Source organism: Branchiostoma lanceolatum, chromosome 8 (genome assembly GCF_035083965.1).
Source record: "Branchiostoma lanceolatum isolate klBraLanc5 chromosome 8, klBraLanc5.hap2, whole genome shotgun sequence".
In the NCBI taxonomy this organism is placed as follows: Eukaryota; Metazoa; Chordata; class Leptocardii; order Amphioxiformes; family Branchiostomatidae; genus Branchiostoma; species Branchiostoma lanceolatum.
The window spans coordinates 13,464,210-13,478,338 of record NC_089729.1 but is presented as its reverse complement, the minus strand read 5'-3'; the positions used below and the strand labels follow the sequence as shown (position 1 = coordinate 13,478,338).

Here is a 14,129-nt window from a genome sequence, read left to right as displayed (position 1 = left end):
GCGTCACCCCTCCTCTCCCAAATATATACGCCGCCGTTCCAGCGAAATTCAATTTCAATCAGAGCAGCAGCATCTTAATAATTATATAAGTGGATTGCATTTATTCTATTCTTTTCTTTATCATTATGATTTCTAACATCTAAACCTGTTTTTCTTCTCCAAAACCTCAATATGTACCTCCAACGTCCAAGAATCATTTAACACTGCTCAGATGGGGAACGGGTTTTCTGCGCGTGAAAAATTTGCGCGTGAAAATTTGCGCGCGAAGAATTTGCGCGTGAAAAAATAAATTTCTTTAAAATGTGTCAGAAAATGTGCAGTATAATTTTCTTAGACAGGAAAATGTGATCCCATCATACAATTTTTCATCTGACACCTGAATTTATGGTTTGAAAACTTTTGATTTTTTAGTCCCTTGGGAATAAGTCCCTTGGGAATAGTTAAACTTTTTGGGGCTTGAAACCTAAACATTTGAAAATCACTTAAATCTTTAAGAAATACATAGTCAACTTACTTATATAAGGTTTTGTATTGTAAAATGTAACTATTTGAAGCTTTTCTCCATTCTATTAGCCTAATTTAATGTTTTCTCATGCAGTTTCTTTCACGCGCAAATTTCAAACTTTTTTGCGCGTGAAAACATAACATTTGGAAATCACTTAAAAATCACTTGAAGATTGAAAGAACAACATTTTGAACTGTAGAATGCAACAATAAGATACTTAATTCCATTGTGGGTCATCTCATTTCAAGTTTTAAGCTTAAAACCTCCCAAAAGGTTTTAAATCCCTTGGGAGTCAGCTTAGATATTCCCAAGGGACCTAAAATTCAAACCCAAAATTCAGGAAACAGATGCAAAATCATATCATGGGGTAACATTTTTCTGACTAAGAATTTAGTAGTGCACATTTTCTAACACATTTCTTGAAATTTATTTTTTCACGCGCAAATATTTCACGCGCAAGTTTTTCACGCGCAAATTTCTCACGCGCACAAAACCCCAACCCCTCAGATGGTAGCTCCTGTTACTCAAGGATTCTTAAGTTCATTTGCATTCTTGTCTTGAAGTCATTCCCGAAGGAACGACAATGATGCTGTCTACGTGGGAGGTAAGCCGTGCAAGAGAGAGACTAAGAGACGACTCCTTTGTCCATCAGGGTTAAACCCTCGTAGCTGAAGTACAGTTCCGGTGGATGAAGAATCATTCCTTGGTCAGGGGAGAGACATCTCTTAATTCAGTACCCGCCAGTACAAGATTGAATGTAGTAGATAGTGTTGAGACAGTGGTTTTAATACATCACGAACAATAATAGTCCCTAAGCCTGTGTTCAGGTTCAGGTCCGGATTTAGATCCAGAGGTTCAGCTTCTGGTCCAGAATCATTAGGCATTAAGTCCGGACCTGAACCCATGGTATATGTGTGCTAAAATATTTTTTTCCTGTTTCATGTTCCATATTTGAGTATGTTTTACATGCAATTCAGCACTCAGTAGTAAACACAAAAGTTCAGTTATAAACACAAAAACAGCAATGTTTTCATGTTTTTCCAGTGCAAATTTCACAATCTGAGGAAGGTTTAAAACAAAAAGGAGAGTACATGCGAGAGATCTTGTTCATGCAATTATTGCCGTCTGGGATTTCATGTAAACTTGAGAAGGGAAAGACTTTTCAAGGCTTGGCAGGGTGTGGTACATGTACTAGTACATTGTTATGTATGACAAATGCTTCCAATAGTGTACCACAGCATTCAGTGACAAATTTAGAATTCAACGACAGTGAACTGAAATTCCTTACACCAATAGCTTATCAAGGCTAATTTTCATATCATCATTCCTAATAAACTTAAAACATCTTCCTGGCTTTCTTTGGTGCCAAAATAACTAAATTTGGGGTAGAATTCTGAATGTAATATCCTGAATGAAATATTCTTTTGTTTAAATCGGAAAGAAATGAAGCCGCGAATCTGACAACCCCAAAAAAATTGAATTGGTGTGGACTAATATACATGCTGCTGAAAACATAACCTCCTTTTGATTAACTATAATCATGTTCTCTAACTAAATCCTTCATGCACCTGCTCCCAGTATCATGTACCCAGAGTTACAACAGATCATGCCTTACCTGGGCCCTCTGTAAATACTATTAATAAATCATATCGGGTAGAGATTGCGATATGGCAGAATCGAAGTAGAGATCCCGATCAAAATTTCTGTCCATAGAGATTTTGATCCGGATGCTAGGAATGTGTTAGCGCGGGTCTCTCATTTATATATCCCAAATCTGTTAATTCAAAGTGACATGAATCGAAGATGAAAAGTGCCGACTGTCTTTTAAGGAATGTCTTTCAATTTACAATCGGAATTCAGGGTGCGAAATACTTTTTTGAGCCAGGTTGCCCATGTTGCAACCAAGGGCAAATGCTAGGTTGCACATCCAAATTTCAGGTTGCTCCAGCAACATTCACCGATTTCTTCAAATCAAGCTCGTATGTAGCGTATAATACTACTAACATTTCAAAATATATATTAGATAGTATTGTGTTCCCATTGACCTAACAACATCTTGTTTAGCTGAGGGCAGTGTGTTTTTGTCTTTTTAAGCTCAAATTCCACGATCTATGAAGGGTTTTGGATGGTTTAAAACGAAAAAGTGTTGATTTCTTTATTTCAATTGAAGATTTACCGAATTTTATGAGAGTGACACTGTGTTTTTGTGAGCTTCCAGGGCTCCGATTGAAATCTTTGGCTCAAAATATAAGGTTGCACACTGTGCGACCTGGGTTTGGAATTAACTTGCACCAACCGAAATCTTGTTGCACTGTGCAACGTGCAACCAGGTATTTCGCACCCTGGAATTTCTTTTAGCAGAATTGCATATTTATTTACATGTATTAGAGCTTTTGGAAAGGGATTCTTCTAACATCATTTTCAAATCTTCAAATTCAAATCTTTATTTGTTTGAACCAACATCACAGAAGTAACATATACATGCACTTCTGAATTGCGTTGATCTTACATATATTATAACATACCTACATGTATGTACACAATATAACATAACAACAAACTACGACGCAGACTACAATTGACTGTTGTACAGACGGATGGCATTTTGAAGGACTTGCTGACATTTCCCACAGCTATTTGAGGTATGGCCAGACATGTGTACTGGATTTGGACCAGTCTTATGCTCTTAATTTTTCCTAAGTCACACAAATTTTTGTGTACTAAAATTTTTTGCTCAGCTGCACTGCATAAAGCGCAAAAAACATACTTTTTGGAGGCGAAATTATATCTACAATCAACTCTTAACTCATGTTACAACATTAAATGTGTTTCCAATATCGACTGGCATTTTAGATGGCACGTTTCCAGCGCCCTCCAATCTAGCTTGCTGCTGAATAATGCATTATGCCTGCAGTTCTCATTTGACAGATAGGTGGAGCTGCTGGCAGCCCTTTCACAATGTTGCAACCATCCTTACCAGATGTGATGCAATCATCTGAACAGCCAATCACAAGGAAGAATGAGAAATCCCCTAGACCTTTTGGAGGAAACACAATCTTCATCAAATGCTGATACTGTGATAGAGTTAAAATCATCTGTTAGCTAAAATTTAACGTTATCAAGCTTTGTTCTAAGGTCCTATTTTCATTATGTTAATTGCCTAGTAGTAAATGGTAAGTACCACTTACATCAAAAGGTCTGGCATGTACTCTATCCATTTCTCATAGTCATACATTAATATACGGGGCAGTTCATTATAGATTTTGTATGACCCACTTCCAGTTATTGTAGGAAGCTGAAATTGCACACATACATGATGATATACTGTAATTCAATTTATGGAAATTTTCACAGAACTTTAACTTCCCAGTAACGGCAAGTGATTTACAGAATGGCTGTGTGAAGGAATCGTAAATGATAACAACAGGTTATTTCTAGGTGATGATAAGTTCACAGTACAGAGGTGACTGTGAAAACAGTGAACATTAAGTAACAGTGAAACGAAAGAAACAAGAATTACAGTATTATTACATGCCGCCATAGGTCACAGGTCTATTTTCATTCCTGAACTCCTCACAGTTTCTCTTTTACAGCTGCTGGAGTTGAGTGCAACTTGTGATAACAGTGGAGCCAGTTGGATTCTGAACATCTGAGGGTCCTGAATATGCTGTGTTCTTTTAAAGCTTTTATACACTAATTTTGAATAGTGTAAAAAGAACAAAGCTAGACAGTTTCTAAAAATATTCTATAAGCTTGTTTGGTACATTTCATGTCATAAATAATGAAGTCAGCTTTGTTCTCTCTTCTACATATGCATGTATCAAGGCTCCACTGTACGTCTGCTTTAATTTTGGTGAATGATCAATCATAATTACCTTTGCCAAGAACGTTAGCTTTTCGGTGCATTTGTATGTGGGTACATGTATTTGGGTATGTGTGTTTGTATGTATGTGGTTGAACAACTCAAGAAGGCCTGGATGGATTGTCTTGATATTTGGTATTCTTGATCTATTCTTTATCAAAAACTATTTGGTACGTGAGTAGATCTAGCCTGAGTGTCATCCTGTTTCAGTTCAAGGTAGAACCTGGAACTGAAACAGGATGACATTCAGGCTAAGTAGGTCTTGATGAGACCTGGAAATGATTCCCCCCCCCCCCAGCAGCTTATTCTTCCTACAGCCTAATACTTGCAGCTTGGTTTTGTCCACTTTCCAGTTTTTCCTACATAGACCCCATATTCTTGCAGCTGAAGTATCAAAAGGAAAATAAACAACAGCCCCATCATCAAGGCACTACTTTTTCCTACAGGTGTTTTGAGATTGATATGACGAGATCGCTGAAATCCAAAACTACGAGCCGTGGCAAGCAACACAGCATTAGGTTTTGCCTCATATAGGATGGTAGCAACTTTGACCATTTTATTTGATGTAAAATGTAGTTTTAAGTTTGCGGCAGCACTATAGCCACATACTGCTACAGTATTGGACAAAAATGTTAGAGGTGACTTTAAGTTCACAGTAAAATGGTCGCCGCGAAAACCGCGAACATAAAACCACTGCGAACATTTCTGCATTCAGAGAATCAGCTTTCTAATTTATCATTAATTGAAGCTGGTCTGCTCTAATTCATTGTTAAGCGCTGTTGGTAAATTTTTTGTGAGGCGTAATTGGTCGCTCTAATTCTACGTGGCCTGTTATTTGGTATTCTGAATCCATTGTTAAGCGTTATTGACAAACTATTCGTCTCGTGAATCCAGTGCCAGATTGCCCCAAAGTCACGACGGAGAGCTTGCTTGTGTCTGTGTTCCGAGTGACAGTCTAGTTTTGCCAGACATCCCTATGAACACAATGAAACAATCCAAAGCACTCGTTCCTAAAACCTATTGCAATAAGAAGTCAATTTACCACTAAACATTGTTAGTCGTTCTGAATTTGGTTTTACCATCAAGTGTTGCAGGCCTTCCTAAATTTCCCGCTAAGCTTTGCCAGGTTCTCCCCATGCAGACCCTCCACAATGCTTGCATATGCTTAAGGGTTCTTTGATCTTTTCCCTTTCTATCTTCTCAAAATCAACAACAAATAAACCGCTTCTCAGCGTCATTTCAAGAAGATTCAAAATTGGATTCGGAATGTTTCAAAAAGAATTTCTAATCATTGCCAGAAAGCCCACCCCTTCATACAAAGGGAATTCTCCCCTTGGGGATTATAGCAATTGTGTGACCTTGGTTTACTCGGCGTGGCCTTGAAAGTTAATTACCTCTTACACTGAGAGGCTCAGAACTGCTTGCGGCCTATTTGCTCTATTGAAAGGGAGCATAATTCTTTTACATAAAACCTTTTTTCCTTCTGGGCGTTCTAAAAGGTTGAAGATGTTATCAAACAAAAAACATCCCATGACATCTCGCAAGTCATGTTGTATATTCGATACGGTCAGCTTTTCTTCTGGCATACTTTAAAGTCATTTATTTTAAGATGATGAAGGTTTTGCTGTTAAAGGGGAAAGCGGTGTTTTGCAATGTATGTAAAGTACCTGTTTCTGGTGTGACCAGTCATAATACTAATGAAAAACCATAAAAATGAAAGTTTTCTAACCGCCTCAAATATCTACAATTTATAGCATCAAAAACTGAAGAGGGCAGCCCATATGGACATAAGCCTAAAAAAGAGGCGGTAAATATGACCATGACCTTTTAAGGGCTATATGTTAGAGTTGCGTGGTAGTGCCCACAGCTGTGTGTTATACAGTGTATTCCACACCGGTACTATACACACTATCCACCAAGAAAATATTTGGGAATCCAGGACTTGGAAAGTCTGTTCTCTTCACCGAACAAATCTAGCGTAAACGTTGAGTTATGTTCTAAAATTGGTTGCCATGTCCTTGATCTTTTACGCCCCCAAACATTTAACCATTCAACTACACAGCTGGTATGCACTGCTGAAGGGCGGTTATACAGGCTATACAGATACAGAAGCTGGTGTGTTACATCAAAGGGCGTTTATACCGGCTATACAGATTCAGAAGCTGGCGTGTTGTGTCAAAGTGTGGTTATACCGGCTATACAGATACAGAAGCTGGTATGTTACACCAAAGGGCATACATGCGGTATAACTTCGCAGTTATATCTGCTATACAGATACAGACACAGAAGCTAGTATTTACGCCAGAGGGCACTTATACCGGCTATACAGATACAGAAGTTGGTATGCAATGCCGAAGGGCGGTTATACCGGCTATACAGATGCAGATACAGAAGCTGTGACTGAGTTACGCTAAGGGGTGGTTATACCAGCTATACAGATGTAGATACAGAAGCTGGTATGTTATACTAAAGGATTGTTATACCAGTTTATACTATACAGATACAAAAATGAGATGTATTAGACTATTACCCAAACGGCGGTTCTACCGTCTACACATATACAGATCATACGTGTGCTAAGAATCAACTTGTGTCTATGCTATCCATCTGGTTCATAAGTACAAGGTATACTGTATGTTTTGAGTCTGTCTCAGAGAAAAGCAAAAAGAAGTTAATTGATAATAGCCAATTTCCATTAAATAGACATTGTAATCTGTGATAAGTCTATAAAAAAAATCAGCAATAATTTCTATCACTATGCAGTATGACTATGAAGATAGCATAATCACATGACATTTCAAGACCAGCAAAATTCTTCTCACAATAAATCTGAAAATTTTGTACTAAGCTAAAATAATACCTCCAATGCATAATTTAGCAAGTTACATCATAGTACATGTAAGGGAACATAGGCATGGTATTATGAATGACTAAGAAAACAGAAATATCTAGCATTTTGAGCACAGTAAAAATATATAAATATATGCTATATAGTAATAAAGGTACACTACCTGGCCATAGCAAACCAGGCTGTATTATAAGTTCTCAATAACATGACATTCAAACATGGCAGGATATGAAAAAAATAGCTACGCTTACAGCCAAGAAACTTTAATTTACACCACGGGCGGATGTTATTCATTGCAGAAATGTCGTGCCCAGTTTACCTTACTATTTCTGAGTGACATCGCCGGAGATGTCTCCACTGGGCGGCTGCTGGCTCATTTCACAAACATCCACACACAGCCAATGAAATCAATGAACTTCATTTCAAAAATTTTAACTCCAACTGCCATCTGATGAAATTAACTGAACTTCATTTTGAATATTCAAATTCTAACTGCCATCGGACGCAATTTACTCTCCTTTGCTATGGAACTTATGTCAGAAATGACAGAATTAGTGGTATGTCAATTCTACAACAACGTACATCACGATTATTCTATTCATAATACTGTAAATACAATTATTTTTGCAGAGACTGAATTAGTCAGTTAGGGAGAAAGGTTTTCGTGGAGTTTTAAGTGGATACAAAATAATTCAGTAGTACAGTAGTACTACAATGGAAATGCAGTGGAGAACTAACCACGAAAAATATAACTATCGCTAACATTTCAAGATTTACAGTAGTATCAAAAGACTTACCTCAGTTCTATCAGGATGATATAGCAACGCAACGTTAAGGTAGGCCTTCTGAATCTCACCTGGAAAAAAAAACAATGAAAAAATTAGTCTAACTGGTAAGTTCAACAATGATAGGCGTTCTTTGTCTATACCTATTGACTATGATATATGATATCCAACTCTTTTGCTCTCTGTATTCTTATGATTCGTACACAATGGTTTTCAAAAGGGCATCACAAGATGACATTACATCACACATTTGTAGGTATACAAAATGGACAAAGCATATCCTGTTCCATAATGTATATATGTTGGCAGCAGTTAATATTAGAAGTTGCAAACTGCTAAAAATTTTAGTAAAATACTTAGTACTCTAGTAAAATACTTTTCGATAAACATTTTTAAAAAAAAGCTACATAATGTACGTTGACGAGTGATTGCTTGGTTGTGTGCGGTCAATTTAAGAATCAAGACAGCATTGACAAGTCAAAGTGAACAGTTGATGCGGTATGCCAAATGACATAGAAGTTACACCCAGTTTGATTCATCATTCATTCAATCAAAGCATACTGTTAATGTTACATTACCCAATTCAACTAACTTTTTGATTCGACCTTGTCAATTCCTACTAATCAATATGCCCAGTACATGATATTTTGTGTCAGAAACGAACCCGACTGTACAACATGTTTCTGTAGACTGTACTTGAACTGAACCATTATGATAATATCCAATTTCCATGCTGTAATGCAGTAGTGCTAACTCTACCAGGGTTCTCGCCAGGGCCGTTGAGCATAGGGGGCCCCTACGCTTTGATGTGGATCCCCTATGCTGTGATTTTGGCCCCTACGCTGTGTTTCAACCCACATAGGGGGGATTTTCTGTGGTTTTGATGCAAAAGTAAAATACTTTGGCTTTATTTCACAAACTTTAGCCCTCAAAATGCAGCAAATAGTGTCTTTGAGAGTTTTAAAGTTCAAAATTTCCAGGGGGAGGATGCCCCAGACCCCCCTAAAATATTCCTGCCTGTAACCTTCATTCTTACACCTGTAGTGCTCGCCATGCGGCTTTGCCGCCCAGAGATGCCCCTACGCTGTGAAAAAATCCTAGTGAGAACACTGTCTACTGTTAATGCAGAAATGTTTGCGGTTGTTTTATTTTCGCGGTTTTAGCAGTAAGGTCTTCACCGCGAACTTAAAACCACCACGAACATTTTTTACCCTCCTACTACTTTGTCTACTATTGTCTATTGTCTCAAATGCGAACTTAAAACCACCGCGAACCCTCCATTTTCTCCCTACCGCAAAATTAAAACCATGCAAACTTAATTGCATTTACAGTATTGTCATTCAGGCAAATAACACTGCCTACGGTCAGTACGGATACAAATTACAAGGCCATCTTTTAAAAATCGTACAATAATGTCCCTTTTCAGAGAATTCAACAATATCCTTCTTCAAAGAATTTAACACTATCCTTTTATACGAGGCAGCTACAACCATTAGGCCAAAAAAAGTCAGGGTTAGTGAGTACACTTCTTGTCGTAAGGTACACAGAGCGTGGGAAACCACTGAGCTGTTCTTACTGTAAATCTGGAAACATTCGCTATGTGTGGGTTTTTTTTTTTCAAGTCTCTCCACTGCAAAATCATGACACTGTTAACAATTTTAAAAGATGTGTTTTTATGCTACAGCATTATTTTTTAACACAAATTCAAAACAGCGAAAACCGACTTTCCTCTCCTACCCTGAATTTATTAAATCAGTGAAAAAAATGGATTTACAGTAATATAAATGAGAGTCGTATCAAAAGCTGTGTGGGGCAAAGTCATACTGGCCAAAGGGAGAATGAGCTTATCTCCAAGCAGATATTGGGTGAAAGAAAGTGACGTTTTTTTCTGACGGACTTCCTTCTATTACTGTCCGTCACCCAAATAATTTTACACATATTACTTCAACGTTGCGATTTTCAGAGAACTAGTAACGTTACGCATCTAAAGCCACGAGGCTATCATAATTATTTGGGACAGCAGACTGTCTGAGATGCCTGGCGGTCAAAAAGCGTTACGATCTTTCACCCCAACATCTGCTTGGAGATTTGGTGAGCATTACTTAGTAACAAGGCAGCCAAAGCTGACCCTACAAATTATACAGCTGACATAACCACATATTTACTTCCTTGCCACATTTTGAAGATAACTGAAGCTTAAAACAGCCACAAACAAGTAAAAATTCTTGTGGCTCAACAAGGTGGAAACCACAAAACTACTAGCGTTGATGATAATCGCGAGAATTCACGTGAATTCGCGTGAATTCAGCTCAACTGCTCCAGGAAAATACGAAAAAAAATATCAAACTCGCAGATTCTCGAATATATATCTTTGCAAAAACAGACACAAAAATAGCAAATAAAGTAAACTCTTTGTACAGAAACATAACGCTCCGTGCGTACAGATTCCTACTAAAGATTTAGCTCTAGCTGCCTTTGCTTGCGCTAGCTAGAAGGCGAGCTTCCAACAAAAATGGCGATGGCTAGCGTTTTGTCTCGCCTTTTTTACGACTCCTGTATCGTCTATGCAAAATAAAATTGTGCACAGCGACATGTGTCGCGAATTTAAGCTAACCAAAGCCTATTTATTCTTCAAAACAGGTTTCTGTAGCTGTCTGCAGTTTTAAAAGACAGGAAATGGCAAGCCACATCTAGAAAACCGGTGATATAAGCGACGTAGGCGGAGCTCTCTTTCTTGTGTGTGTGTGTATTTTTATACGCTTGTATACTCACTCGCTGAAGCATCTGGCTCTATTCCTAATATGTCATAACAGTTGTCGATGTCATCTGACGCCATGGAAGTGCTCCGTCTCACCGCACGTCCATCTGGTGGCGATTTCTCGGAGCTGGACGGCGAAGAAAAAATGTCGGGAAAATTTTGGACTAGATTATTATAGAGAAGTCGGTAAACCCAGACTAGACAAAATGGCGCTGGTGTTTACCTTGTACCCTGCACATTCCAGCCGGTTAAATACCCGACGTGCACCGCGCGGCGTGACGTAGAGGCCAAGATCGTGCCGCCGCCCCACAGGCCTTGGCCTCCGTGAGGTTTTATATATTTTCTTTAATTAAAAAATAAATAAATAAATAAACAAATAAAGGACAAGATCGTGCCGCCGCCCACAGGCCTTGGCCTCCTTGAGGTTTTACATATGCACCTTTCGTTGATAAAACAAACAAATAAACAAACAAAAAATGAGGTTCTATTTATGTGTCCGGTTGACTCCAGACTAAAACAAAGGTGGTGGAAGGGTGGTTGTACCGGTCATACAGCTAATAAATCACATTTGATAAGCGGCAAGTATTAGTTCAACATGATTTGATCATGTAAGGAAATGACAAGAGCATCGAATTTCTAGTTGGCTGATCCTAAAATAGGTTATTCTACAATTTACTAGTACATTAGAAAACTGATATCAATCATAATAACGTTCTTTGTTTCTGATATATAGCCAGCTATCTATTAAAACCCCCGTTCTTGGTATGACCTAGAAACCACCAACGTCAAACATGTGTCGACAACGGTTTTAATAATATGAACCGCCTAAAAACTGATACGTCATGAAAAGTTAGTGTGTGCTGGTCAGCCATAGTATACGTGAAAAGGATTTCAATATATGGCCAGGTGGATGTCTTTATCAAAGGGAAAGGATGAAATGTCGATAGCCGTTGTCGATATCAATGTCAATTATCAAACGTAGAGGACACATTTTCTCATGTCGCATGACGAAATGGACAAGTAGGTTATCTAAGATCAATAAAAATCCTGCCAACTGAAAGTAGTTTCATCAAAGACTTATAAATTAAGTACAATGTACATACCATCCTCGTACAAATATCGTTTTGCATTATTGACAAACTAGAAGGTTAGCGCCGAAATGTGTCATTTCAAACACTGAAATACTGAATGCAGGATATAAAAATATACAGTTTTAACTCTGTTGCAAAAATGATGCAACGGGGCCCTTTAATGTTATTACCTGTGTGAAAACGGAGGTATTGTTTTCGGTTTGTTCGTTTGTTTGTGTTTGCGTGGGTTCGAACGTTCGTAGTTATTCAAGTTTGCAGCAGAGTGACAGGATGTGAGGCGGAAAATGGGGTTGAACCGGAGACTGACAGGATGGGAAGGTTAGGTTGGCCCAGGTCCAAAGTTGGTCCCGCAGTAGCGAGAAATTCGCAATATTGAATTAAACACAAAAGTCACAAGAAACATTTCAAGGGGGGTCATGTGATCTTCGAATTCTATTTATTATGTAGGCTTTGAAAATCCAAGAAGCCGTACAGTTTTCCGTACAAAGGAGCCATATTGGGCATAGGCATGTCCTTTATCCTCCAAGCAGATGTGTCATTCGTGACATTCCGTGTCCTAATCATCGCCTGGTCATGGATGTTTTCATATATAATTGTTTTACAATCACGTGACTATGACGTAGGTATTGTCCGCCATGTTGAATTGTGAAACCTGGAAGTTGATTTGAATTCAGATCAAGTCAACTAAACTAATCTGTGACATTACACTGTGACCATGTACACATGGGCATTTATAGAACACGTACACTTAGCTTCCAGGCTAGACCAACCAGCGCATGGAGACTGTGACGTCACATGCAAAACGCCCTTTAGCGATGGTTTATCAATCAAGTTCGAAATACCGTAATCCCCCCTAAAGAAACCACCTGTTGACGCAAATTACTAGCGGTGATTACAATCTCGAGAATGGTGTTAGGTTAGTTCCAGTTTTGCTACAGTTTTTTGATTAAATGAGCCCACCACAAGAGAATGAGTTCGCCCAACTACGTGTGCGCTGCCATGGCAAAACGAACTTCGGTTAGTATAGGCGAAAGGTTAACGGTTACTAGCCCACTTAACCTTAAAATCTAGTTACTGAAAGACATGTAGATATTCTAACGTTATATTGTAACGTTACATTAGTATTATCTTATGAAACAATTGCAAGTCATTACACTGGACCACCCAAGGCAGCTCTAGCTAGCGCGCTGGTAACGGCTGACCCACAACTTGAAATACAGACGAACGTACAACCTGAATACAAACCTGCAAAGGATGGAATAGAATAGTTACATATGCGCTACACATTTCTTTAACCTCTAAAACGACCTCAGATCACACGAAGGGTGCACGGGAAAACTTGAGTTCAGCCCTAATATAATAACATAGAGCGTCCGTGAAAATTAACACGCATTCTCTCCATATCGGGAATGGCATCGCCCTTTTCCCTATAGAACAAGAGATACAAAAATGGAATTTCTGCTGCAGTACCAAGGTCACATACCAGGCCTAGGGGGCCCAAAATCGACCTTGAATTTTGGCTTCACAACACCTGCCCACATACCAAATATCATCGTAATCCATCAAGAGGTTTTTGAGTTATGCTGACTACAGTAGTCCGGAAACACAAACAGACAGACAGACAAACAGGCAAACAGACAGACACACAGACACACCCAAAACTATATCTCCATTTTTCATGGAGATAATAATTTCCACGGATGTCTGGTCGCCGGGCGGGATACATTTATATCAGTGGAAATTACCAGCTATATAAGTCTTTCTTTCGCCCGCTCTCTACGTAAGATTTATGTGGCTGAAGAAAGTACTTTACCGCTCATTGATTATTCATGAAGAGAAAAGTGGCGCGACTGAGAAAACTTTGGTAATACAGTATAATCGGTGTGCGCTGAGTTAAAATCTAGTATCATTAGCTTTGCCAAGGTTATGTTTTCCGTGCCATTTGTTTGTATGTAACGTACCAGCGGGTGCCTATATAAACAATACTACTAAGCTATTCTTATCAGTTTCGTGTGAAGCAGAAATTCAATGTGACCACAGCAACAAGTAGTCCATTATCCTACTTCGCACGTTCAATGAAGAGGCATTTTGGCGTCTCTGGTTGTTCTGCGTCGTGTACAGTACGTAGACAGAAGGGGATAAGTGCGGGGTACAGTCTTATTGTTGGCCTACACTACAGTTTCCCACAGTTACTTCAGTGACCTTATATGTCTTATGATAGCACACCCGGCTAGCTGCTTGCACCGCTCCCGGTTTTTAGTGTTCACTTTAGTTCAAACT

General features: G+C 38.7%; 1 protein-coding gene across 6 annotated transcripts in view; it reads right to left on the bottom strand.

Annotated features, from left to right (window-relative positions):
* LOC136440832 (trinucleotide repeat-containing gene 6C protein-like) overlaps window positions 1-10,994 on the bottom strand; it is a 41,292-nt gene extending 30,298 nt beyond the window's left edge. For all 6 annotated transcript variants that reach the window (XM_066436956.1, XM_066436960.1, XM_066436958.1 and 3 more), the window contains exons 1-2: window positions 10,773-10,994; window positions 8,013-8,071 (exon numbers count right to left, since the gene is read on the bottom strand). In XM_066436956.1, coding sequence (XP_066293053.1) covers window positions 8,013-8,071; window positions 10,773-10,836 — 123 coding nt within the window. In that variant the 5' untranslated portion in view covers window positions 10,837-10,994. The remainder of the gene's footprint in view (window positions 1-8,012; window positions 8,072-10,772) is intronic.
* Between the last annotated feature and the right edge of the window lie 3,135 nt (window positions 10,995-14,129).